The sequence below is a fragment of the Castor canadensis genome, chromosome 2 (genome assembly GCF_047511655.1).
Source record: "Castor canadensis chromosome 2, mCasCan1.hap1v2, whole genome shotgun sequence".
Taxonomy (NCBI): Eukaryota; Metazoa; Chordata; class Mammalia; order Rodentia; family Castoridae; genus Castor; species Castor canadensis.
The window spans coordinates 140254499-140281037 of NC_133387.1; the positions used below are offsets into that span (position 1 = coordinate 140254499).

At 37.0% G+C, this 26539-nt stretch overlaps 1 protein-coding gene across 3 annotated transcripts in view; it reads right to left on the bottom strand.

Moving 5' to 3' along the window:
* Positions 1 to 1685: 1685 nt before the first annotated feature.
* Positions 1686 to 26539, bottom strand: part of Trpm7 (transient receptor potential cation channel subfamily M member 7) — a 109128-nt gene continuing 84274 nt past the window's right edge. For all 3 annotated transcript variants that reach the window (XM_074065933.1, XM_074065934.1, XM_074065932.1), the window contains exons 30-39: positions 24228 to 24262; positions 21941 to 21966; positions 19788 to 19838; positions 19644 to 19709; positions 18729 to 19012; positions 18518 to 18600; positions 18157 to 18362; positions 11747 to 11798; positions 11530 to 11636; positions 1686 to 3204 (exon numbers count right to left, since the gene is read on the bottom strand). In XM_074065933.1, coding sequence (XP_073922034.1) covers positions 3074 to 3204; positions 11530 to 11636; positions 11747 to 11798; positions 18157 to 18362; positions 18518 to 18600; positions 18729 to 19012; positions 19644 to 19709; positions 19788 to 19838; positions 21941 to 21966; positions 24228 to 24262 — 1041 coding nt within the window. In that variant the 3' untranslated portion in view covers positions 1686 to 3073. The remainder of the gene's footprint in view (positions 3205 to 11529; positions 11637 to 11746; positions 11799 to 18156; positions 18363 to 18517; positions 18601 to 18728; positions 19013 to 19643; positions 19710 to 19787; positions 19839 to 21940; positions 21967 to 24227; positions 24263 to 26539) is intronic.

A 26539-nucleotide genomic window follows, 5' to 3' on the forward strand; every position in this document is an offset into this window, starting at 1 on the left:
GAGAACAATGACTACGTATCTGAAAATAGTAAGGAACTGCTAAATTTTAGGTGTGATACTAGTTCTTAATATTTTATAAACATATACTGAGATATTTATAATTAGTATGAAAGAAAATTCTGTATTGTAGGATTGTGAAGAAATTCCAAGGGAAAACAAAGGAGAGGGCTGTGTTGGACAGGAAAGGGCTTGATGATGTTGACTGTTAGTGAAAGTATATGGCTTCTCTACAGAGTAATTATGTCCTCTCATACCCCCATGCCCAACACGGTGTAGAAGAACTCTGCTTTAAGAAATTTCTAGAGTCAGAAAGAAGGAAAACATTTCAGAAAGTATCAGTACCTTAGTTTGGAATTTTCCTAAGAAAAAGTCTCACAGGTCATTGTGGTCCTTCCAATATAGAAGCCTTGTTTCAAAAAGAACCGTATGGGAAATAAGGAGGATGAATCGAAAAATTCCTGCTATGCAGACACATCTTTTTCTACAAATCACTTGATTTTTCTTCTATATAATAAGCAGGTATTATGTATTCTTTTTTTGTAATACTGGGGTCTGGACTCAAGGCCTACACCCTGAGCCACTCTACCAGTCCTTTTTTGTGATAGTTTTTTTTGAGATAGGGTCTTGTGAACTATTTGCCCAGGCTGGCTTTAAACTGCAACCCTCCTGATCTCTGCCTCCTGAGTAGCAAGGATTACAGGCATGAGCCACAGGCACCCATGTTGTATTAAGTATTCTTGCCTTGACTGTCTCCTTAAACATTTCAGACATCATCATCATGACCTGTCTTTCCCCAGGAAAAATTTTGGTATTGTGGAAAAATGCTTTAACACTCATGTTTTTTCTGTCATAAACTAGGTACCATGTTTAGGTGCTGAGTGCTACCAACCATTAGTGAAAAATCTTAATAGTCTGACTTCAGGGTGGGAACGAAGTATAATTTCTATATTTTCTTTATATTTAAAAATCAAAGTGCCTTCCTTTTAATGTAATAATGATATACATTATCAACAGAGTGGACAAGACATACTATTAGAGAACATCTAAAAGACTTTTAATTCTCTTCAGTAGGATGAGATTAAGAAGAAATAATTAAAGATTATGAAAAGTCACTTCAATCATGGAGTAATACTAATGGACTTCAACAATCTAAAGATCGATAGCATTTCTTTGGGATGAAAAGTATGGTTCCAGAATTAATCAGAAAGTTCAATGGAGTGACTAAAAAAAGGAACAGAAACCATCAACGCTCAGTGTGTTTGAGAGTCAGCACGACACAGGCTATGAGAACATCTAACAATCTCTCTGGTGCTAATCTGCAAAACATGATTAACACCCACTTCATAAGGTTGTTATAAAGTTTAAATAGGTTAATGAATATAAAAATACTTAGAGAAAAGCCTAGCACATATTAAGAACTAAGTATCAGCTACGATTACCATCTTGTAAAATCAATCAACATAAAAGTAAACATCAATAAATAATCCACTTTTCTGGTCAACAAGAAACAGATTGAAAAAAGAAAAGATAATAGGAAACCATTATTACTTTAAATGCTATACAGGAAGGAGTTTAAAAAGCATAGGTGAAAAATGACTCATTTAAAAAAACTGATATTCTGAAAATAAACAGATACTCTGAAAATGTCACATAATTTTTCAAAATGATTGCACTAACTAAACATCTGTAAACAAGAATAAATTTATTTAATTTCTTTTAAAGATTTAATGGTATACAAAATGTATATAGTATATATCTTTAATACATTTTTTTCTCCCCCCATCAATATTAAACACTATTTAAACAGCTTATCTCTGCTTGCCTTGTCTGTATCTATGAGATACACTACTGAATACAAATAAGCTTTACACTGCTCCCTCCAAATAAAAATAAAAATTAGTACCTAGGAAATGAAAAAAAATATATATCAAAGCATAAAACTTGAGTCAGATGATAAGCTTTTCTTGTTGAATATGCAAAAATATCTGGGGCAGTTACGTGACATTTTATTGGTATAAAGTTGCATTGCAATCTCCCGACATCACATAATATTCCAACTCAAGTAACTTAAGTAAGTACCACAAACAACATCACGTTCTGATGTCCCCACACAATTTAAAATATAAGTGAGAGCTCACATTCACATTCTGATTTGGTAAACTGGTCAATAAACTCTTTGGAGAAGTATGTAACTTCCAGGTTGTCACGATGGACACAGATAGGAAAAAAGTACTTCAATTTTCCTCATGGGTAACATCCTGTGAACAGTGAGTTAGAAGTTTCTCATTTATCATGGCTTGCTTCTTAACAGTGACTTGATAAAAATAATGCCAAAAAAAAAAAAAAAAAAAAACACAACAACAACAAAAAAAACCCCTAATACTTTTACACAATTTGGGCTCTATTAACAAAAACTGGGCTCTATTTTTAAATAGAACCTAAACCTGATTCTTAAAGTCCCTTGTAGAAAATGGTCTTCATGAGGCTCTGGGATTAATGCCAGAACTGGGGAAAAAAGGGAAAGAATGGTCTTCAGCTCAGGCCTTTTAATATCCCTGTGAAACTAGAATTGTAAGGAATCAACAGTATCTAGCTGGGAACCAGTGACATCATCACTGATCACATACATAAACTGAGTAAGATTTCCAACTGCCATTTAACCAAATGGGTGAGTGATTTTTTCATTTCTTTAGTTGAATGGCAAAAAACCAGCTGCCAATAAAATGTGCATGGACACCTAACTTTGGTTAATGGTATTGTACCACATGAGAAGGCATCATCACCCTCATCAGAACGGAGTAAAGAGATCCTCTGCTATAAAGAGCCCTTTAACAAGTTATCAACACTAATTTGCCACTAACTTGAAAATTTCTCAGTTGCCAGGTATATCATAAAGGGAGTTTCTAAGTGACAAGTTTAATTAGGCCAAAAGAATATTGACCTTTAAACTCTGCTGGGGTCAGCAAATTCAATTTGCACACACCTTTCTATATTGCCAAACTATCTCCTGAAGGAAAAGTGACATAGTAACATTTCTGTGAGGGGTGTAGGCAAAACCAATGATTCAGTAATATTATAACATCAGACGGACAGAATTAGTTGATTCTGATTCTTTGGTGGGATTTCCAGGCTGAAGATTCACATCTGAAGACTCATCCTGAGGAAATACTATTTTATCAGGCGTATAGTCATTCCTCTTCAGATCTATATTCACCACCCCCAACAAAAAAGAAAAACAAGTTAGTATTTTTTTTTAACAAATGGAGAATTAAAAACATTTCATGCATTTATTTTTACAAAAGTTGTTATATATTTAATAGTCACAAAATTTATATACACTGAAATGAAATCATTCATTTCACACTGATCATGAATAAGTAACTCATGTAAATGTGAGAATATAGCAATGAGCAGGCAGACAAGGTCCCTGGCTCTTATGAAGGTTATATTCTACTGGGTGAAGAAAAACAGAAAAATGACAGAATTAAAAGTTGTAACAAGTACTTTGAAGAAAAGAATGTCAGTGTGATGAGGGCCAGAAGGGAGATGGTGCAGGGTGATTTTCAGACGGTTGGGCAGAAAAGCCAGAAAAAAGGACTTGGATAAAGCGTTCATTATTGAGAAGTGAGCTGTCAAAGCTCTAGATGAGTGTTCTAGGCAGAGGCAAGACTGTAAGGAAGAAATGGACTTGGTGTGTTCTAAAAATGTCAAGAAACAATGGCTTATGTGTAGCAAGCAAAAGGAAGACTAGGACACAATGAGGTCAAGTGGCAGTGAACGGCCAAGGATTATCAAACGATAGCTTGCCAAATCTGGGCCAAATCTGGCTTGCTCCCTGTTTTTGTAGTTTTATTGGAATGCAACCATGCTTGTTAATTTTTTGCACTATGACAGAATTAGGTAGATGAGATACACACTGAATTGTCCACAAAGCAGAAAATATTTACCTAGAACTTTACAAGTTTGTCGACCCATAATTTAGTGGATACAAACTATGATGTGGAGCAAGAACTATAATGAAAAACAATGGGAAGCTGTGAATAGTCTTATGGAAGAAAAAGAATTTGATTTGTTTTAAATGACTCTCTCATGGCCATTTGAAATCTTGTTAGGGGTAAAGGGTAGCTGTTCAGGAAACTAGATGGTAGCAATGATGACAGAAATGGATGAATTTTGGGGAGACTGTAGAATTAGAGTGGATGGAACTTGATGGACTGGTTATAAAAAGTAAGGGAAGAGACACTGGACAGTTTTAGGTTAGCAGCTAAAGCAACTGGTTAAACCATTAATGAGATGGGTAAGCAGAATTTGTGGGTAGGGTGGGAGATGGAAATCGAGAGTTCCAGAATTGGTTATGTTACTATAAGAGCTCCTTTATGATATCCAAGTAGAAAAACAGAAGATTAATAAGAGCACAGGAAAGTTAAGTCTTCAGAAAAATTTGATATGGCCAGTATGTAAAATGCATTTAAACCTACATGACAGGATGAAATCCCTTAAGAAATTATGGACATATATATATATGAGAATGTTGAGGAATTAGAAAACTTACTGCAGTAATATCAAATTTATAACTTAAGACTAACCATGGTCATGCATATATAACTTTGTATTTTTATCTGTATATAAAATGGTACTGACCTGTTAACTATAATGTGAAAAATAGCCTACATTAAAAAATCTAAATACATGTTTGCAATTACATGAGTTACTTCTGATAAAATTTTCATTCAAGACTATGTCAGTCACACCTGTAATCCTAGCTACTTAGGAGGCAGGGATCAGAAGGATCATGGTTTGAAGCCAGGCCAGGCAAATAGTTTGCAAGACCCTATCTCAAAAAAACCCATCACAAAAAAGGGCTGGTGGAGTTCAAGTTCCAGTACTGAAAAAAAAAAAAAGACCATGCCAGTATGGCTTTAGGGAATAGCAGCTGATCTGCAGCTGCACTGCACAAAGAGTAACAGTGAGACACATGATTGCAGTTCATGTCTTCACTATGTCATCAGCAAGTAAGTTCACCTTCACTGTATCATTTACAAAGTGAGGGATCTGGACTGCATTGCTTTTATGGTCTCTTCTAGCTGCAAAATCCCACTTACAATTAAAAAATAGGTAACTATTAAAAACCTTATCTAAAACCAAGTAAAAAATTGTATTTGGGATGCCCATTAATCACTAATACACACTCCAGTTGTGGTTAAAATGAACCAAACAACATGCCACTCATTTCTCCTACTGATGATAAAAAACAAAAACAAACAAACAAAAACAACCTTTACAAGATACACAGAGCCACTATCTGAGACTTTTGAAAAGTATGTGGCAGACAGAGTGGAGAAGGAAAGGCCAACTTGAAGAATAACCTACAGGTCTTTTTTCTCGGCTTAGACTGAACAATAACTCAATCCCAGACATCTACCACAAATGGAAACACGAAAAGCTCCAAGAATTTCTGGCTTCAGGAGGGGGAGAGGGCAGGATATGGGATGGAGAATGTTAAGGGGAATGTCTCCCTTAAATTTTTCTCTTTTTGCACTTCTGGTTCCAATCTAAGATAAGCCCCAGAAATAAAGACGCACTCTCATGGTGGTGTATGTTGGACAAGCTCTAAAATTCTGAGAAAAATCTCATCAGAAGTGGGAATGGGTACCTCTATGATCCAAAGAGTATTTTTTTTTTACTCCTCTTTATCTGCCTTGCTGGTCAGTACCAGAGACGGGTCCAATTGCAGGAGTTATATGACAGTGTAGAAAGGCCAAAATCTTGACTTTCTGGTAAGAGTACTAACAAGACAGAGGAGAGAATAAAAGAAGGATATGGACACTCTTGGAGTATACCCAAAAGACTCTGACACAGGTTACTCCAGAGGCACCTGCACACCCATGTTTATTGCAGCACTATTCACAATAGCCAAGTTATGGAAACAGCCAAGATGCCCCACCACTGACAAATGGATCAAGAAAATGTGGTATCTATACACAATGGAATTTTATGCAGCCACGAAGAAGAACGAAATGTTATCATTCACTGGTAAATGGATGGAACTGGAGAACATCATTCTGAGTGAGGTTAGCCTGGCTCAAAGACCAAAAATCGTATGTTCTCCCTCATATGCGGACATTAGATCAAGGGCAAACACAGCAAGGGGAGTGAACTTTGAGCACATGATAAAAGCAAGAGCACACAAGGGAGGGGTGAGGATAAATAAGATACCTAAAAAACTAGCTAGCATTTGTTGCCCTTAACACAGAGAAACTAAAGCAGATACCTTAAAAGCAACTGAGGCCAACAGGAGAAGGGGACCAGGAACTAGAGAAAAGGTTAGATCAAGAAGAATTAACCTAGAAGGTAACACACACGCACAGGAAATCAATGCGAGTCAACTCCCTGTATAGCTATCCTTATCTCAACTAGCAAAAACCCTTGTTCCTTCCTATTATTGCTTATACTCTCTCTACAACAAAATTAGAGATAAGGGCAAAACAGTTTCTGCCGGGTAGCTAGGGGGTGGGGGGGAGAGGGAGGGGGTGGAGTGGGTGGTAAGGGAGGGGGTGGGGGCAGGGGGGAGAAATGACCCAAGCCTTGTATGCACATATGAAAAATAAAACAATTAAAAAAAAAAGAAGGGTATGGAGGGGAAGAGAGGCACGGGGAAGAAGAAGATACAGAAAAAGGTCCACAGAATGTGGAGTAAATCAAGAAGAAAATGGAGAAGAGCAACAGCCTAAATTTGTGAGTGAATCCTAGTCACTCAATCCCAGGCTTACCCCTGAATGTCACACATGGAGAAAGACAGCATACAAAGGCTTTGTTAAACTATGGTACAGAGGACCACTTAAGGTCCCAGACTTGCCCCTGGCTGGCCACATTAGAAAGATCTGAGTAATACTTCAAAGGCATTAAGACTAAACTGATATTGGAATTATAGTTTTAGAAGGCAGATTAGGACTTGTGAACTGAACATAACTAAGCTGATTATGTCTTATGACAAACAACAATTGAGAGTCTATAGAAATATCTTGGACATGTTACAAAGTTCCAAACAAAAAAACCAGTAACATTTCAACAACTCTCAAGAAAAAGAAAAGAGAGTCAAGTCCAAGACTATCCAGATGGTGCAGTTATCAGGCAGATTTTAAATAGATACTATAATCATGCTCCAAGATATAGGGCAAATGAACTTGACATGAATGGAAAAACAGACGTTTTCAGCAAATAATCAGTACAAAAACAACTAAAGTAAAATTATAGAACTGAAATTTAAAAATTCAGCACATAGCAGAATAGAGAAAAGAGGAAAGAGTAAACTTGACAGATCAACAGAAAGTATTCATTCTGATCAGGGAAAAACAATCTTAAAATAACTAGAGTTTCAAGGTTCTTTGTAATAATATCAAAAACTCTAAGTCTTATAAAAGAGATCATGCAGAAGAATTACTTGAAAAATAGCTAAGAACCCTAAAATTTGGAGAAAGTATTAAGTCTGCAAATTCAAGAAGCTAAATAAACCCAAAATAGGATAAATTTAGAGAATGCTACAACCACACATATCAGAAGGAAACTTCTGAAAACCAAAGAGATGAAAAAAATCTTAAAAGTAGCTAGAATAAATGACACATTCCATGTAGGGAACAAGTCAAATGATGGTGTTCCCATTGGATAACAGAGAACAGAAGATAACAGAACATCTGTAGGTGCTGAAAGAAAGGAAGTGGCAACCTAAAACTATTCCCAGTGAAAACATCCTTGGGGTAGAGAAAGGACAAAATATATTCTTAGTGGAAAAGACCATTTAAAAAAACATAAAATAAAACAGAATACTAAAATTATTCAAATAATCCAAATGAAGGCAGGTAAAGGGGGAAGAAGGGGAGGCATACCAGAGATACTAATAAAGAAACAAAAAAAAAAGCAAGTCTAATTTTAACTGTATCAATAATTACATTAACTGAAAAGACTCTTAAACAGGTATGAGCCAACATGTCTGGCTGGAAACTACTAGATTTTAAAAAGCAAATGAAATCAAAAGCCCGAGTGCATGTGGTCTACAAAAAAATCTACTTTAAAATATTATTTAATATACATATATGTTAAAGGAAAAATGGAAGCTGAGCATGGTGGTACATGCTTGTAGTATCAGCTATTTGGGAAGCAGAGAAAAGTGTAAGTTTGCCCAGTCTGAGCAAAGTTAGTGAAACCATATATCAAAAACAAAATAAATGACCAAAGGGCTGGTAGCTAAAGTGGTAGAGACCAAGCGTGAGGCCTTGGATTCAATCCTAGTACTATCAAAAAAAAAAAAAAAAAAAAAAAAAAAAAAAAAAACGAAAGATAACTGGAGTAGCTACATTAACTGAAGACAAAATATTCTTTAGGATAAAAAACTACCATGGCATTACATAATGACAAAATAATTAACTCACCAAGAAGCCATGAGCAATAGTAAGTATGTATGTATTCAAGAACAAGACTTCAAGAAACACAAAGGCAAAACTGCTAGACCCACAATTATACTTAGAGAATGTCTTTCCAGTTGATTGACAGAACAGAAAATCTGCAAGGATGTTAAGAAATTGGAACAACATTACCAGCAAAGTTTCCTTAATATTTATAGAATGCTCTATCCAACAAGAGCAGAATACATACATTCTTTCCAAGTGTGCACGGAATGTTCGAGAAATCATAACCTTCTAGGATTTATGAACTTTTAAATTGAAATCACACAATTACGTTCTCTTTATCACATGGAATTAACACAAGAAATCTATTAAAAAAGGTATCTGGAAAACTTACAAATATTTCAGAACTAAACAAGATACTTCTAAACAATCCAAAAGTCTAAGAGGAAATCTCAAGAGAAATTAGAAATATTTAGAATTAAATAAAATGAAAACTGGGATTGAGATACAGCTCAGTTAGGAGAGGGCTTGCCTAGCATGTGTTAGGTCCTCAGCACTGGGAAAAAACAAAACATACCAAATTTACGAGATGCAGGCAAAAATATGCTTCGAGGGAAAATTATGGCCCTAACTGTTTTGTAAGAAAAGGTTTTGTGCTTGGGGATGTAACTCAGCATGCTTGATACCCTAGGCTTGATACCCAGCATGGCAAAACCAAAGGGTCTTGAGTTGGGAGGGTGGATATGACCAAATGTCACAGTGAAACCTAATAGTATGCATTAATAATAGAAATTACAGTAGCAAAACAAACACATACATATAAAAGGAGGTCTCAATAATCTAAGCTTTTCTCTAAATAAACTAGAAAAAAGAATGGACTAAACCTAAGGAAAGCATAAAGATGGAAATAATAAGGAATAAATCAATAAAAGTAAAACACAGAAACAATGAGCAAAAGTTGGTTCACCAGTAGTATCAATAAAAATGATAAATGTAGTCTAGCCAAACTGAATGAAAAACAACATAGATGCAAATTGACACAGTGAAAGGGGATTCACCACCGACCTCATAGATGTTAGAAAGGCACAATGTCATAGTATAAATAACTCTATGCCTGTAAATTTGAAAATTTAAATAAAATACACCAATTCCCCCCAAAATAAACTACCAAAACTCTCTCACTGATAATCTCAATAGGCCTATATCCATTAAAGAAATTAAAATTCTTAGCTAAAAACCACATGACAACGAAAATTTCAGTGATTCCACTGGACAACTCTACCAAACACTTATGGTAGAGATAACATCAATTCATACAGTCAATTCTCAAACACCTCCCAACTTATTTTATAAAGTACTATCCTGACATCAAAACAGGATAGACAATATGTAAGAAAAACAAAACAAGCCTCCAAAAAACACACATCAATGTTCTTCATGAAAACAGACAGAAACTCCTCAATGAAATGTTAGCAAATTTAAAAATACATAAAAATCCAACAATATATAAAAATCATATATACATCTTCCTATATATTTAAATAATCAAAACAAAGTGTGGTTTGTCGTGACAATGTAAGACTGGGTCAACATTCAAAAATCATCCAATGTGGAATGGGAGTTTAACAGTGGCAGAGTGGTTGCCTAGGACAAGGCCTCAGGTTGGAAAACAAAATATATGAAAAAGCCAAAACAACTCCCCCACCACATCCAATGTAATGCACCAAATTAACTGATTAAAGAAAAATCACATGACCATGCCAAAAGGTACAGAACAGTATTTGAGAAGTTTCAAATTCCACTAAGAACAAACAGTTTCAATAAACAAGGAGTGGAAGGAATTTCCTCAACCTAATAAAATGCGTTTACAAAACCCTTACAGTTAACATTATCTTAATGGCAAAAGACGGAGTGCTTTCAGAAACAAAGCAAGAATGTCTAATCTTACTATATATAGTATTGTACTGGAAATCCTTTGCAGTGCCAAAAAGTGAAGAAAAAAAAGGCATACAGGTTTTCTTATACATATTCTGTGTATATTTTTTTATACACAGAAAATCCTAAGGAGTCTATCAAAAAAAAAAAAGCCCCTAGAAAAATTGAGTTATGTCAGATTATAGGATACAAAGTCTACAGACCAAAAATCAATGGTATTTCTGTATACTAGCAAAACTTAAAAATCAGTACCATTTACATATCTAATAATACTTACAATACAGCAGACAATGCTTATAAGCACTTCACAAACATCAACTCACTTAATCCTCCGAAAACCCCTTGATAATACAGGCACTTGAGCTATGCAGCCTAGCACCTGTCCAGGCTAACTGTCCAGGCTTTCATTATGGGTGGCATACAGACAGTTCAAAGGTGAATCACAGACATCTGTACTTTTTTTAGTTTCACAGGGGATTCTAATACAAACCAAAGGGTAAGAACTACTGGTTTATGTTAAAGACTTACAATTCAGTAATTCTTTAAATAAAGATTACTATCTTGAGAGAATATACTTGTGTTTCCCTGATTCATGGAATCTCTTTTCCCAACTCTGTGCCAGCCTACCTTGGAAGTCTATTCAACTATCAGGTCGAGGCAAAGACATTTGCTCCTTGGGATCATTCCCTGACCTCTGAGTTTGAGTGAAGTGACCTGCTTACACTTACACAGCTCTCAGTTCTGTTTTTTTTTCCTCTCTTGGTATTCATCAGTACTATGACTTCCTGCTATATTCATATTCAACATATAACTAAACTCCTTGAAAGCAGGGTTCACTAAGCTACCACCAATTCCTGGCACCCTGCAGACACATAATAAATCTACTAAATGAGTGAAGTCTGTGTTTTCAAAAGTTAACAAACCTCTCATAAACAAGATGTATTCATGAAGGGGCTGATGAAGCTGGCACAAGCACAGGACATTAAATCAAACCTTTGCATCATGGTCTTAGGACACTAACAATTTACACGTGCTGCTGATCAAGAGCACGTCTAAGCAGGATGTGGTGGTGCATGCCTGTGTTCTCACCACACAGGAGGTTGAGGCAGGATGATCTCAATTCAGGCTTCAGCTACATAGTGACACTCTCTCAAAAAAAAAAAAAAAAAAGAAAGAAAAAGAAAAAATTTACCTGGAAGTTTAAGCTTTCGACAGCAAGAATTACAATGATGCTTTGCTCTGAAGTTTTTTATTGCATCTTCTCCTAGATTGGCTGGGCCAAAAACCATATCAGAGGATCTATGGGAGTAACGGGGAGGAGGGAGGAAAAGGAATTTAATCCAATGCAAGTGGGAATATGGAATTTGAATTCATCAAACTGTCTTAATGAAATTGTTAAAACTTATTACCTCTTTTCTTCTGCTTTTATCACAGATGGGTCAGTCAAATTTTCACCCACACCTTCACATGTATATATAAAAAACACAAGTAATTTATATTATATAACTGATATAAACACTGATATTTACAAAAAGTGAGATTTAATAGCATTCTTCATTATTACAGTGTTAAACTATTCAAAGTAGTGTTCTTCTCTCTTGGTATTTCATAACTTGACTTATGACCTCAGCATCCTACAACTGCTCTTGCAATATGAACAGGAGTCAAATGTCAGAGTGGGTAGGAAGGCATAAGCTCGTTATGGTACCCACCCAGCTTCTGATTCAACAGGGGATGTGGCTTAGTGGTAAGAGTGCTTGCCTTAGCATGCGCAAGGCTCTGGGTTCCATCTCCACTAAAACAAGACAAAACAAAAAAGGGCTTTACTTATAAAAGGTCTATATAATCTCCCTTTAGGTAACCTTAGTTTAGTGAAGGACACTTTGGTACATGAAGGCACAGTCCTTTAAAAGAAATGTTTTGGCTTGAGCCATTCAGTCAGCCCTCCTCCAAGAGGTATTAAAAGTATGGTCATCTCTTTGCAGTCTCTCAAGTATTCACATGTGAAATATATATTCAAATAAATACCACCTACCACCATCACATTTTGAATTATCACAAATACTTAACTCATTAAAATGAAACCTACTGAATGGCTCAACGATTCAGAGTTGTAACAGATACTACTCCCCACCCAAGAGACTAGTGAAGACTGAGAACAGCCAACGCAGGAGAGACTGCAGAACTGAGGACTATATCATGAAGCAGCAGCACACGGCCGCCGCTTGCAGTAGTGCTGTTTGAAGCAACCAAAACTAAAAACAGGTAAATGCCTACCAGTAGAGGATGTAAATCATGCTGTGCATCCATGCTGCAGACTATCATGAAGGAAATTAAAGAAGTAACTCAGACTTATTAGTAATAACCCGAAGATGTCCATATGTTGTTAGGTGATGGAAAAAGTAAAAAAAAAAAAATACACATCATGATCCCAGTTTTGGAAAAACCAGAACATCACACAAATCAAAATGATAAAAAAACAAGCTGTGTGCATGAAAGATTCCCTCTGTGTATATGTCTTCTCATCAGTAAAGAAACAGTAAGGATGGGGACATTTGGTTCTTTATGTATTCTATAGTTAAACTGTCACAGTGATCATCTATTCATCTACAATGGCTCAGTTAACATATTAATTATGTAGAGAAAACCACAATTACAGCTGACCCTTGAAGACATGGAGCTAGGTATGCCGCACAGTCAAAACTCTGGGTGCAATTTTAAAGACAAATTATGGCCTTTATTAACAGGTGCTTGCTCCTTGTTAACTTTTATTTTTTGGGAAAAAGAAACTTGAAAACTTTTATTACAAGTTAAAAACTATACCCACATTTATCACAATACTATTTGCAATAGCAAAACTATGGAAACAGCCCAAATGCTCAATCCCAATGAATGGATTAAGAAAATATGGTATATATACAATGGAGTACTATTCAGTAGTGAAAAAGAACAAAATTATGTCATTTGCAGGTAAATGGATGGAACGGGAGATCATCGTGTCAAGCAAATACAGGTTCAGAAAGACAAGATTGCCTGTTACCTCACTTATGTGGTAGACAGATACAAAAGATAAACATATACACAAACATGATCACATATATAAAAACATTTTTAACACTGGGACTGTTTGAGGGGACTAGGAGGAGGAGGGAGAGGAAAAGAGAATGATAGTGAGTAATACTGAAATACACTGTATCTCTATAGGAAGATGGCACAATGAAATACACTGAAAGCTGCTGAGTAATAGTGGGCAGAAGAAGGGAGAGGACTAGAGGGGTAATGTGATCAAAGTACAATATATTCATGGGTGAAATAACATCATGAAACACCTGTGAACAATACACACATACTTAAAAAATGAAGGACAAAAGAATGTAGAACAGGTCTTGACAGGGGGTGGCCTAGTGGGAGGGGGAGTGTCAATGAAGAGAGTGAAGGAAGGCAAATAAATTGGTGTACTTTATATGCTTGTTGGACAATAAAACACTGATACCTATTGAAATTGCTTTAATTAGTGGGGAGGGGGGTGAGGGAGAGTGACAGTGGGGCAAATCTAACCAAGGTACATTGTGGGCATATATGGAAATGTGACAATGAACCCCCCTGTGAAACTAAAATATGCTAATAAAATGTTTTAAAAATGAAGAGCTTAAGAATCTCAACTTGAAAGATGTGAAGCAATTTAAAAATTTTGCACGGTATACTGAGAAACCAACTAAGTTTTTTTTTTTTTCCTGTTAGGTAGTTATTACAAGAGGCATCTTTTGGTAAAAATAATGAACCCCCACATCACACAGACTAGTGGAGGCAGTGTCAAGTTATCTGGTCAATGGGCAAAAAGCACTTAAGATCTTCATCTCCAATCTTTTTGTATTTACTGCTGAAGTTGCATATTCATTTCTTTTTGTTGGATGAGGAGACAGTGCAGACGGAAAGCCAACATTTACTTAGCCCTGCCCTGCCCAGCCTCAGGAGTGGACAAATTCTCAGCTGTAGATTTTGTCTCTTTGCCATCTTGTGATGTAGGGTTTTTTGGGCTTCTGTGTCAATAACTGAAGTTTACAGCAGTACCAGTGCTGAGGTGCTACTAACTTTGGGTTTCACCTCCTTTATTTTCCTTATCCTCTTTATTGCTGTCCTTTTGAGGATGTCCTTGGCGACGAGGACGCCTGAAGAAGTGGTCTCTAACCCTGACACACAGTTTCAGTGGTCTGCCTTCTTCTCCAGCATCCTAATTGTCCATGCCCTCTTACACTTCTCCCTGCACAAGAGGGCTGGAAAACTGTGGGCAATGCCCACAAGGTCTGTGAATGTAGGAAGGTGGGAACCTTTGCCTTCAGCAGAGGTTGGGCCTGGCCTTCAGAAGTACTCTTCAATTCCTCCTCCTTTTATCCACTCACTGTTCTGGAAATTCTGCTGCTAATTGCATGGAGAACCCCTATCATTGGATAGCATCCACAGTACTTACACTCTTGTGTATTTACTGCTTTGAACTGGAACATGAAGGTCTTTGACATTTGCAGCCTCTGTACCCTTTTCCTTCAACATCAATCTCCAGTCTCTCCAACTCCTGCTGTGAACGTACTTCCTAGAGTGATTCTTCTTTATGGCAATCTGATTTTTAAATCCTTCTCCCTTGGTGTCATTCTTGTTGATGAAACCATTTTCATCAACATACTCATCAACATACTTCATCAATGGCTCTAACAGCGAGCTGTTCTACTGCTCCAGAATTCACTGTGATAACATTCTTGTTTGCTCTTGTGCCCAGTGACACAAGAACAAGCACCCAGGACATGAGGCTGCCTGCAGCAAGGCTCCTTGTGCTGCTGCCCATGCTGCTAGGCTTGATGTGGGCAGCATGGCTTTTGGGGGGTGGAGGGGTAGTTTGGGAGTGGGTGGGTAGGTGGCTGTCATTAACGACAGAATGTTGAATGTAACTTTTGACTCCACAAAAACTTAATAGCCTGCTGTTGACTGGTAACTGGACTGAAAACACAGTTGGTTCAGTTCATTAACACATATTTTGTATATTATATGTATATATTTTTAAAGTGGTAGTGGGGTTTGAACTCAGGGCCTCAAGGTTGGTAGGCAGGTGTGCTACCACTTGAGCCACGCCCCCAGCCCTTTTTGCTTTAGTTATTTTTGGAATAAGGTCTTGCATTTTTGCTGGGGCTGGCCTGGCCTGGGAACCTTCTATTTAAGCTTCCCACATTGCTGGGACCACAGACACATACCACCATGCCCAGTTACTGATCGAGATGGGGTCTTGCCAACTTTTGCCTGGGCTGGCCTGGAACCATATCTTCCCCAGCCCCCCACGTAGCTTAGGATGACAGGTGTGTATTACTATACCCAGGCTACTGACTGAGATGAGATCTTGCAAACTGTTTGACAGAGCTAGCTTGGAAATGTGATTCTCCCAGCCTCTGCCTTCTGAGTAATAGGGATTATAGGCATGAGCAAGTCACAGTGCCTGGCTGAGAGGTCACTTTTTTACAATTATATCCAATTTGATGGAGAGATGAACTGCTCATTGGAGATGATTAGCACTGCTCATCACAACAACAACAGGAGGCAGCTACAAAATTATTATGGTATTACAGGATTTACCACAGCCAATTTTACAGTTATGATTTAACACTACATCTTTACATTTGTTTACATTCCTCAAGTACAAATGGGACCATGTACTGTCTGTGTAAGTTTTCATAAATTCCAGCTCTTTATAGTAAATCTGTGTATATTTTATGGTGTAGATAATAAAAGCGACTATTATCTATGCATATTCTATGGATTCATGACATAACTAACCTATTAATTTTTGGCATTCCTAGACTGTACAGTGAGTTTTTCAAAGTAACACAAATTTGCAAAAAATAAATCTGCATGTAAGTGGACCTATAGAATCCAAACCTGTATTGTTCCAGAATCAACTATTAAGTTTTTATTGAAAGTAACTATCATCTGTTTTGTTAAATCAGATTAGATCCATAAAATTTGTTTGGTCTCACTTCTTATGTATGCTTGAAGCAAATTAAGTGGCATTTACTGAAGAATATTATTTCAATTTTTTTAAACCTAATTGGATTGGCCTAGTAACATACATTAGTTTTCACTATGTATATGACCTTAACTGTTAAGTCGTGAACTACTGGAAAAAAAAGCAGTTATATTTACACATTTTCATTCTTGGGTTCAGTCAGTACCAACTGTTTGCTTTTTAGTAAGTTTTCATTTCATTTTATTTTTGAGACAGGGTTTCATTGAGCCAGGCTGACCTTGAACTCAAGATTCTCCTGTCTCAGCCTCCCAAGTGCTGGGGCTACAGATGTATGCCATCATGCCCAGCCTCAACAATTTTTTTTTAATATTTGTATCTGTATAATGAAAGGAGTCACATGAATGGTAAATATTCTCAACAACTGTTCTTATGCAATTTAAAATCTACTCTGAGTTTGTATTTGAAATTAAAGCTGCCTTTTAAACAGAAAAATGATGGAGGCCATAATGTGACAGTACTATCTAAGGAGAGCTGGCAAATTGCTTAATTTAACTTTCCTTTGATTCTGCTGTGATGTTCCAGAGGAAAGTTGCCCTCTTGTGGGAGTAGGGGGTACAGGGGTTTAAAGTTAGGGTGCTAGCCTTATTAAGCAGGCACTCTGTCACTAGAGCCACACCTCCAGCCCTGAAGTTGCCTTCTTGAAGTTTCCGTCTTTCTTTCCCCCCTTCATGTGCATGTATCTACTGAAATGGCTATGAGCAATTTTTCCCACCTTATATACACTCTATTCCACCCAAGTGCTGGAATCTCCTTTTCCTGCCCCTGAATCTGTGCTTAGAACTTGCCTTGGTAAAAATGGCATGAAGGGATCCAGACCAGTTCTGTGTCAAGCCCTAAGAGGTTCTGCTTTCTCCCAAGGGGGAGCCAGGTACTACGTAAGAAGTCTAACAAACCAGCATGCACCAAGAAAGCCTTGCTGGGTGCAGTGGCTCACACCTGTAGTACCAACTACTCGGGAGGCAGAGGTAACAGTTTAACAGTCTAGGCAAAAAGTTTTAGCAAAACCCTATCTCAACAAACCATGTTTGTACACATGTATAGGTACATGTTTGTACACATGTATAGGTACATGTGTGGTGACATGTACCTATAGCCTTAGCTATGTGGAGGTCATAGGTAGGAGCGTGGCCCAGACAAAAGCATGAGACCCTACTTGGGGAAAAAAAAAAAAGGGAGTGGGGAGGGAGAAGGCCCAAGCTAGTGAGACCATTTGGAGAACTGAGGAATTCAGATGCTAGTGAACAGAGATCTCAGACATTTGACTTCAGACGAAATGTGTAATGTCTCCAGCCATGTGAGCTCTCTAAGGTGACAGTAGGGATGAGCTATCGGGGTAACAAACACCAGGAACAATAGAGATTTGTTACTATTTATAAAAATGACCTTTATATACATGAAATATTGAAGGCTGTACATCTAAGAGTAAAATAGGGGATTTCACATGGTTTTGCTTATGGAAACATATATCACCTTAACAATAATTAAGATAGACAGCTGGGTGTGGTGGTGTATATCTGTAGTCCCAGTACTCGGGAGGCTAAGGCAGGAGGATCACAAGTTCAAAGCCAGCCTGGGCTACAAATTAAGATAGCCAGATCCCATTATCTAAATCTCTCATGGTTATGTTGTTATGGCTGTTGACGTATCATCCTGACATTCTAAATTAGCAGATTTTTGTATAGCATGCCAAATATAAAAACAGGTGAAGACCTTCTGTACAATTCCACCTTAGTAATAATTTAATAAGCTTACCTTGTAAATCAAGTACCAGTAATTCCCCTCTGGTGTATTCATAAGTCCAGTGGCTAAAGGCTAGCATGATCTCCTCCAGCGTATTAGTTGGAATAATCTCATCACCATTATTATTGTTGTACTTCCTAAATTCTCCAGTCATACATTCTTCCACAGCAAACCACTGTCCTGCTGAATGGCAATACAGCAGGAAAACTTCAAGGAACCTTATGAAAAATAGTTATAGATATTACTAGAGTTTTGTTAGTAAGATTCTAATTAATATGCAGTATGGGTAATAACTAAATATTCAACATCAAGAATGAAGGTCAAAAAAGACTGTTATCCACATAAAAGATTTCAAACAAATGTAAAGATTTACCTTGGGGAATATGGTATGGATTTGGGTTTCATTTGATTGAAGGCAAATGTGAGCTTTTGTGCTGCTCTCTGTTGTTGAATTTCCTACAAAAGTGGGGGGAAGCCTTTAATCAGTATTTTAACTAAAAATTTTATTTGGTTAATTTATGCTTTAGAAATAAAAACATGAGGCTCAAATTATGGCCCACAGTTATGCATTCACTGGCACTTACTCTGAGACAGAGATGCAGAACTGTATCTTCCTTATAAATACTTGACCATGTGTTAACCACCTCAGGAAGAAAAGACTTGATAATGTAAAGATGCCCTGATTTGAGGATATCATGCTCTGACCAGGTACACTGTACTTTGACAGCTCTTCGTAAACCTCCTCCCATCTCCTCTTTACTTAAAAACTCTATTTTGGCACAGAGGCCTAGCTGTGACCAAGAAGACATGCTGTTATTTAGTATGCTGGGTGAACTCTCTTCCAGACGGTACACTGTGACAGGCTCACCTGCAATATGAATGGACACAGATTAAGGTTGAATTACAACTCTAAAAATATCAAAGTAGAATAAAAATTTACAGCTATCTTTGGTTAAGATTAAGAAATTGAAGAGAAATAAAAATAAGTGGTCATTTTATAAAGAGAAGTTCAGAGTGACAAATGATAGGAAATAAAAATACTTCCCTAATATCTTTGAACTCATGTTTAAAGATAAGAACTTTTGAAATTATGAATGTTTTAAATATGTTTTAAAAAGCAATACAATGCTATCAAGAGCCCTCTGTTTCACAGACCCAGTGATATTATTTACTTCTACTTTCACTACTTGACAGGAAACTAAAAACTTTTCTGAATTAGGATAAATAGACCACCATTTCTGGATATTCAATAACAGAGAAATTTAAAACTTGTAATGATTTAAGTATAACAAACCTTTGAAATAGACTGATTAAGAATTGCATGAACCTGACATTTCTTAATGTAATTTCATTTCTTTCTATCCTCACCCATGTTCTATGTTACAATTAAAAACCTGTGGAAGGGGCTGAGTGGCTCAAGTGGTAAGAGCACATGACTAGTAAAAACCTGTGAAGAGTTTACTTTCCCTTTTACTTATTTCTGAAGTTTTTGGATTTACCTCTTGGAGGCACAGGTGTGAATGGAATGCTCTGTGATAACCTCATCAAGTTATTTCTTTCCACAGCTGCATAAAAACAACAGCGACATAATGAAACATCGAAAGGTTCAAAACATCACAAATTTTGTTTTTAATATTACTGACCTGAATAATAGTAATTTGTATCCATAACTGGCTTAAATGGAGAAGCAAGACCTAAAACAGCAAATAAATGAGCATAAATTCCTGCTCATTCACAAATTACCACCTTAAAGTTCTTTTATGTAACCTCTCCTTACAAATTAGAAAAATCTAATAAAATATGTCTACCATGTGCTACATTACACTATTTCATTAGGCCAGATCAGTGGTTACTGTACACTAAACACTTGGAAGGGAAGACACATACAATGTCTCTCCCAATGGCTGTCATAAACTGTACTTTTCTCATGCCTACCATTCAAAAACAAAAATCACTTTATGACCTTTTAGGTGAAGAGACTGTGGCCATGTAACCATTTTAGCAGATCTATCATGAGAAGATGGACTTGTGGATGTAATAATATGCCAAAGAGTCCCTTCTCCATTTCTAGCTTTTTTTTTTTTTTTTTTTTTTTTTGGAATTTTACTTTTAAACACAGTAAGAAGACATAGGAGAACAAATCAAATCTGTTTTGTGCTGTGTCTAGACTATAAATAAAAAGGAATTTACTGTGTTGTAGAAGTTAGTCAACAGTTTAATACTGTGGTAAGTATAAAACACATACGTGTTTATCCACACACCTACATACAAGCGCATACACATCATAAGGACCACACAAGAGGTATACTCAGTGCCTCTGGGCTGACAAGGGGTTGAAGGCTGTCTCAAAGGAAGAAGTAAGGGAATGAGAGAGCAATTTGCAATGCAGTTTGTTAGGCTGTATTTAGAAAGGTAGCAAAGCATTAACTGGTGCCTGCCACATTTGGGAAACTGCAAGCAGTTTGGTATGAACAGGACTACTTACATACAGATAGAATGATGTGGAAGGCTTTATGAGCACACAGCTTCTGAGATCTCAGTCCAAATACTATTCTATACTACTCTACAGGTATGTCTCACCACATAAGTGATTTGAATATGCAGCGAAGATTGTAAATTAATGAGCAAAAAGAACATAAACATATGCTGTGAAAGTAGGGAATAGGAAATTGTCAACAGCCTAGAGTGCCATGCTAAGAAAAGGACCTGAGAGTTTATTCAATAATGAAGGGAAAAATGTAAAGCAGAGCAGTGACAAGATCAAGTCTTTTACAAGAATCATTTTGATGGTAGAGGACAGAAAGGAAATAAAATTACCAGTTTGGGCAGGAAGCCCAAACTGGTATTAACACTTTGAAAACCTATTTGGCAGTAACTACTAGATATGAACAGATGCATACTCTATGAACCAGCCATTCTACCCTAGGCATATAATCAACAGAAAGCAAATCTGTTTACCAAACAAATGTTCATAGCAACAGAAATTGCAACAGCCACACACAGGAAGCTACTGAAATGACTATCAAATAGTGGAATGGAGCTAGTAATCCTAGCTACTTGGGAGGTGTAGATTAGGAGGATCGAAGTTTGCCAGCCATGGCATAAAGTCTGCAAGACCCAACTCATCCAATGGGTTGGTATGGTGGCAGACAACTGTCATTCCAGTTATGTACAAATAGGAAGTTCATGGTCAGGCCAGCCTGGCACAAACTAAGATCCTATCTCAAAAATAGGGCTGGTGGAGTAGCTCAAGTGGTAGAGTGTCTGCCTAGCAAGTATGAAGCCCTGAGTACCACTGCTAGGCAGTACTATACACATACACCCAAAAGTACAGTGGACAATTCCATATACTTAAAAAAGGAATTAACACGAAATACTAACAATGCACAAACTACCACTATACACACAGTATTGATGAATCTCATAAAAACATGTTAAGAGAAGAAGACAGACACAAATAGTATATACTGTATGATTCCATTTATATGGCATATACACAAGTACACCCAGCAAGACCAATTAATTTTGTTTAGGGGCGGGGTGGTAAGAAGCAGCTGGAATGTTGGCAATATTCTGGTTGGGGGCACTGGTAAATGGGGGACTGGCAGAACAGGGACCATCATCACAGACTGGTCCATGTGTTTGCAAAATATCTATTTTAAGGAGAAACTGTATGAAGGAAGAATTTTCCAACTACCTTGGCTTAGTCTGAAATGTCTTGCCTAGGATATGCAGTATTTGCCTTAACATCATATGTGATTCAATTTTCACATTACAACCTACCACCTGGACTCACCATTTAATGTTCCTTCTTCAGATGGGCTAAAGAAATACCAAAAAAAAAAAAAAAGTGCCACATTTTAGTTTTGGCTAGCAGTTTTTATTTTTTAAGATTATCATGACTATTTAATGAAATATTATTAAAGGACTTCTGATGCTCAGACTCATATTTCTTTGAATATTTACCACTTTCCTCTAGCCAACCCCTAATTCATACATAGATATGTACATACCCATGTACATCTATTTTATCACCAACTTGTATCTCCAGCTTATGAATACATAAATATTATTTATTGGATTGGTGCCAAAGTGAAAACTAATAGATATTAATAGAGTAAAGTATTTCATGACTTCTGCATTTGTGGAGATTCATTCCGGTACTAGAACAATGTCCTGAAATCACTTTCCAGGATTCTAATACTTCAGTAGAACTAGTGGGAAAGAGCAGAGAGAACAGTAAATAGGTATCAACTGCACAAAACTCAACTTCTAATGTTGAAAAAAATCCAACATTCAATGTATTTATTTATAACACGTATTAGCAGCAAGAAGTGGTTCTTATTTTTATTTTTTTGGAGACAACCCAGGTTGGCCTCAAACTCAAGCTCTTTCTCTTGCCTCGAACTCCTGGGTGCTAGGATTACAGGTGTACACCACCGTGTCCAGGCAAAAGTTCTTTTTAATTCTCAGCATTCCAGTGTAGAGACTCAGGTGTAGTGGGAAAGGAAACAGAATGAGAATCAAGGAAAATGGGTCACAGGCTTAGCTCTCCCCAGTGCTGCTGCTTCTTTTTTTTTTTGTGGCAGCACTCAAGTTTGAACTCAGGGTCTTATGCTTGCTAGATTCAAACTTCTTCACTCAACCACTCAATCACCTGAGCCACTCTCCCAGCTTTCCCTCCTCATTTTAGGATGTGGGGAGTAGGGAGGTTACTGCAGTCTCTTCCCAGCTCTCACATTCCATCTGACCCTGAAGGCTGACTTTCACCTTAATAATATAAATAGTTTCTTATGAGAAATATCTTGATTCCAGCATCACCCTTTGCCTGATGCTGTAAAGCTACTCTTTTCTCATTACTCCAAGAGTGCTGACTGCCAAGCACTATAATCCTAGCTACTAGGGAGGGAGGCAGAGATCAGGAGGATTGCAGTTTGAAGTCAGCACAGGCTAAAAATGTTTGAGAGACCCTAACTCGAAAATACCCAACACAAAAAGAGGCTGGTGGAATGGCTCAAGTGGTAGTGCCTGCCTGGCAAGCGTGAGGCTCTAAGTTCAAACTCCAGTACTGCCAAAAAAATTAAAACGAAACAAAAAAAGTGCTGGCCAACTACACGTTGTTGGTTTTCTTGTTAGAACCCACAATTAAGATTAACCTCAAAGGGCTGGGGATGTACAGCACAGGCCTAGCATGGACATGGCCCTGGGTTCAATTCCTAGCACTGAAAATCAAGCAAACAAACAAAAACCTAGAAAGGATCAACTTCAAGTACTTATTCTGCATTTATATCCTATGGGTTTGCTTATAAGAGACAACAGTTGCTGAAGAAGTTTGAATTTGGGTAGGTCTTGACAATGCAAGCCTAGCATAAACAATTTGAACACCTGCTTGTCCATGTAGCACATGCTTTATTTTCTTCTCTATTTATTCACACACATTTCAGATTCACAGAAGGGGATAACACTGAAATATAGTATCAGAGAGTAATTCTACCATGTTTGTAGTATCAAATGAATGTCAAAGACTTTTAAAAATGTCCTCTGGCATCCTAAAAGACTAATCCTTATGCTGGAAACACAGAAGTTATCTTTGATTCTTCTTTATGTCTAATCTGTAGTGAAATTTCTTCTTTTCAGGGAGAAAGTTGCCTTTTGTTTACAAAAGGATTACCACATCAGCTTTCTAGCAGATTTTCCTGTGTACAGACTTTCTAATGCACACTGGATACTACTGCTCTAATCATCAGTGTTTTCTGAAAGCAGTTACAAGCTTAGAATGATGGAAAGGTTAATAAGCACAAAACTGAAATCTCAAACTAGATCTTTTCACAAATTAACCAAGATCAAGCTGGAAACAGATCTCAAGAATAATATCATAATTCTATCACTCTTAGGAAGACTTTAGTAGAGCTATAATTACTGTGTAAGTCCTCCCAATTTCATCCATGCAAATGCTAGATTAAACAATCATCACTCATTACCCAGATAAAGGAGTGTTAAAGAAACAATGCAAAGAGGAGAAAAAAAAGACAAAACTCATTAACTGTGATACTTTGCAGGATAATGAGAAAAGACTTACTTACATTTCTCTATTTGATGGTCTATCTTGTAACCAGTCCTGGGGTCAAAAACAAACACAAACAAAAAACTTAAAGGCAAAAGCAACTATCACAAGGTGAAACAATTTCAGGAGTGTTCATTTCTTATAACATAGTTTTTCTAGTTCTTCAAATTCTTTAATTTTTTTCTCTGATGACAATCTTATTCTCACAAAATATACATTTCAGTGATTCTAAAAACCTTCTGTGACTGCCGTCAAAAGAATATCAAAGTACAAACAGAAAATCCAAATCATCAAAACTGTGACTACTCAAAGACAATCACTAAAGACATGCAAGCATATGGGGCAGATTTATAGTGATGTATCTAGGTATGAATTTTTTTACTTGCCCAGTTTGGAACTCATATTTCTAGAATTTGAATTTTTATACATTTTATCAATTTGGAAAATTCTAATCCATTTACATCTCTTTAAATTCTGTCTACAATCTCATGGCCAATTAAATGTATTTCCCATGTCCTTTTATCTTTATAGATCGTCTAAAACCACTCACATCTGTGTTTCATTCTAGTTCACCTTAATAATTCTCTTCAGATTTGATTCACCTGTTACCGAAACCTCTTTCTAGATTGCTTTCTAATCTGCCAGTCTTTTCAAACAGTATCTTTCCCTTATGTGATGTTTTATAATAGTTTCCTTTACTTTAGTCGCTTCCAACAAGCTTATAATCTATAACCAATACTACCACCACATAAAGTTATTAGAAATCTAACACTGTCTATGTAAGTTGACTTCCATCTTCTTCAATGGACTTTGTTGTAAAGCTGCACAGCTTAGATTCATGATACATCCTTCCACAAAGGAGGGTACCTTACTGTGAAAATGTTAGAGAACTTCTTTCCCCACAAACATGACTTTTTAAAATTTAATTTAATTTAATTTTTTATGCGCATACAATGTTTGGGTCATTTCTCCCCTCCTCCCCCCCATCCCCTTCCTTACCACTCATCCCGCCCCATTCCTCTCCCCCCTACAACCTTGATACCTGGCAGAAACTATTTTGCCCTTATCTCTAATTTTGTTGAAGAAGAGAGTGTAAGCAATAATAGGAGGGAACAAGGGATTTTGCTAGTTGAGAAAAGGATAGTTACACAGGAAGTTCATGCACACTGATTTCCTGTGCATGTGTGTTACCTTCTAGGCTAATTCTTCTTGATCTAACCTTTTCTTTAGTTCCTAGTCCCCTTCTCCCATTGGCCTCAGTTGCTTTTAAGGTATCGGCTTTAGTTTTTCTGCACTGAGGGCAACAAATGCTATCTAGTTTTTTGGGTGTCTTACCTATCCTCACCCCTCCCTTGTGTGCTCTTGCTTTATCATGTGCTCAAATTCCAATCCCCTTGCTGTGTCTGCCCTTGATCTAATGTCCGCATATGAGGAAGAACATATGATTTTTGGTCTTTTGGGCCAGGCTAACCTCACTCAGAATGATGTTCTCCAATTCCATCCATTTACCAGCGAATGATAACATTTCATTCTTCTTCATGGCTGCATAAAATTCCATTGTGTATAGATACCACATTTTCTTAATCCATTCGTCAGTGCTGGGGCATCTTGGCTGTTTCCATAACTTGATTATTGTGAATAGTGCTGCAATAAACATGGGTGTGCAGGTGCCTCTGGAGTAACCTGTGTCACAGTCTTTTGGATATATCCCCAAGAGTGGTATTGCTGGATCAAATGGTAGATCAATGTTTAGTGTTTTAAGTAGCCTCCAAATGTTTTTCCAGAGTGGTTGTACTAGTTTACATTCCCACCAACAGTGTAAGAGGGTTCCTTTTTCTCCCGCATCCTCGCCAACACCTGTTGTTCGTGGTGTTGCTAATGATGGATATTCTAACAGGGGTGAGGTGGAATCTTAGTGTGGTTTTAATTTGCATTTCCTTTATTGCTAGAGATGGTGAGCATTTTTTCATGTGTTTTTTGGCCATGTGAATTTCTTCTTTTGAGAAAGTTCTGTTTAGTTCACTTGCCCATTTCTTTATTGGTTCATTAGTTTTGGGAGAATTTAGTTTTTTAAGTTCCCTATATATTCTGGTTATCAGTCCTTTGTCTGATGTATAGTTGGCAAATATTTTCTCCCACTCTGTGGGTGTTCTCTTCAGTTTAGAGACCATTTCTTTTGATGAACAGAAGCTTTTAGTTTTATGAGGTCGCATTTATCTACGCTACTTCTTAGTTGCTGTGCTGCTGGGGTTCCATTGAGAAAGTTCTTAAAACTATAAACTTCTGAAGACAGAGATTGAGGAAGACTATAAAAAGTGGAGAGATCTCCCA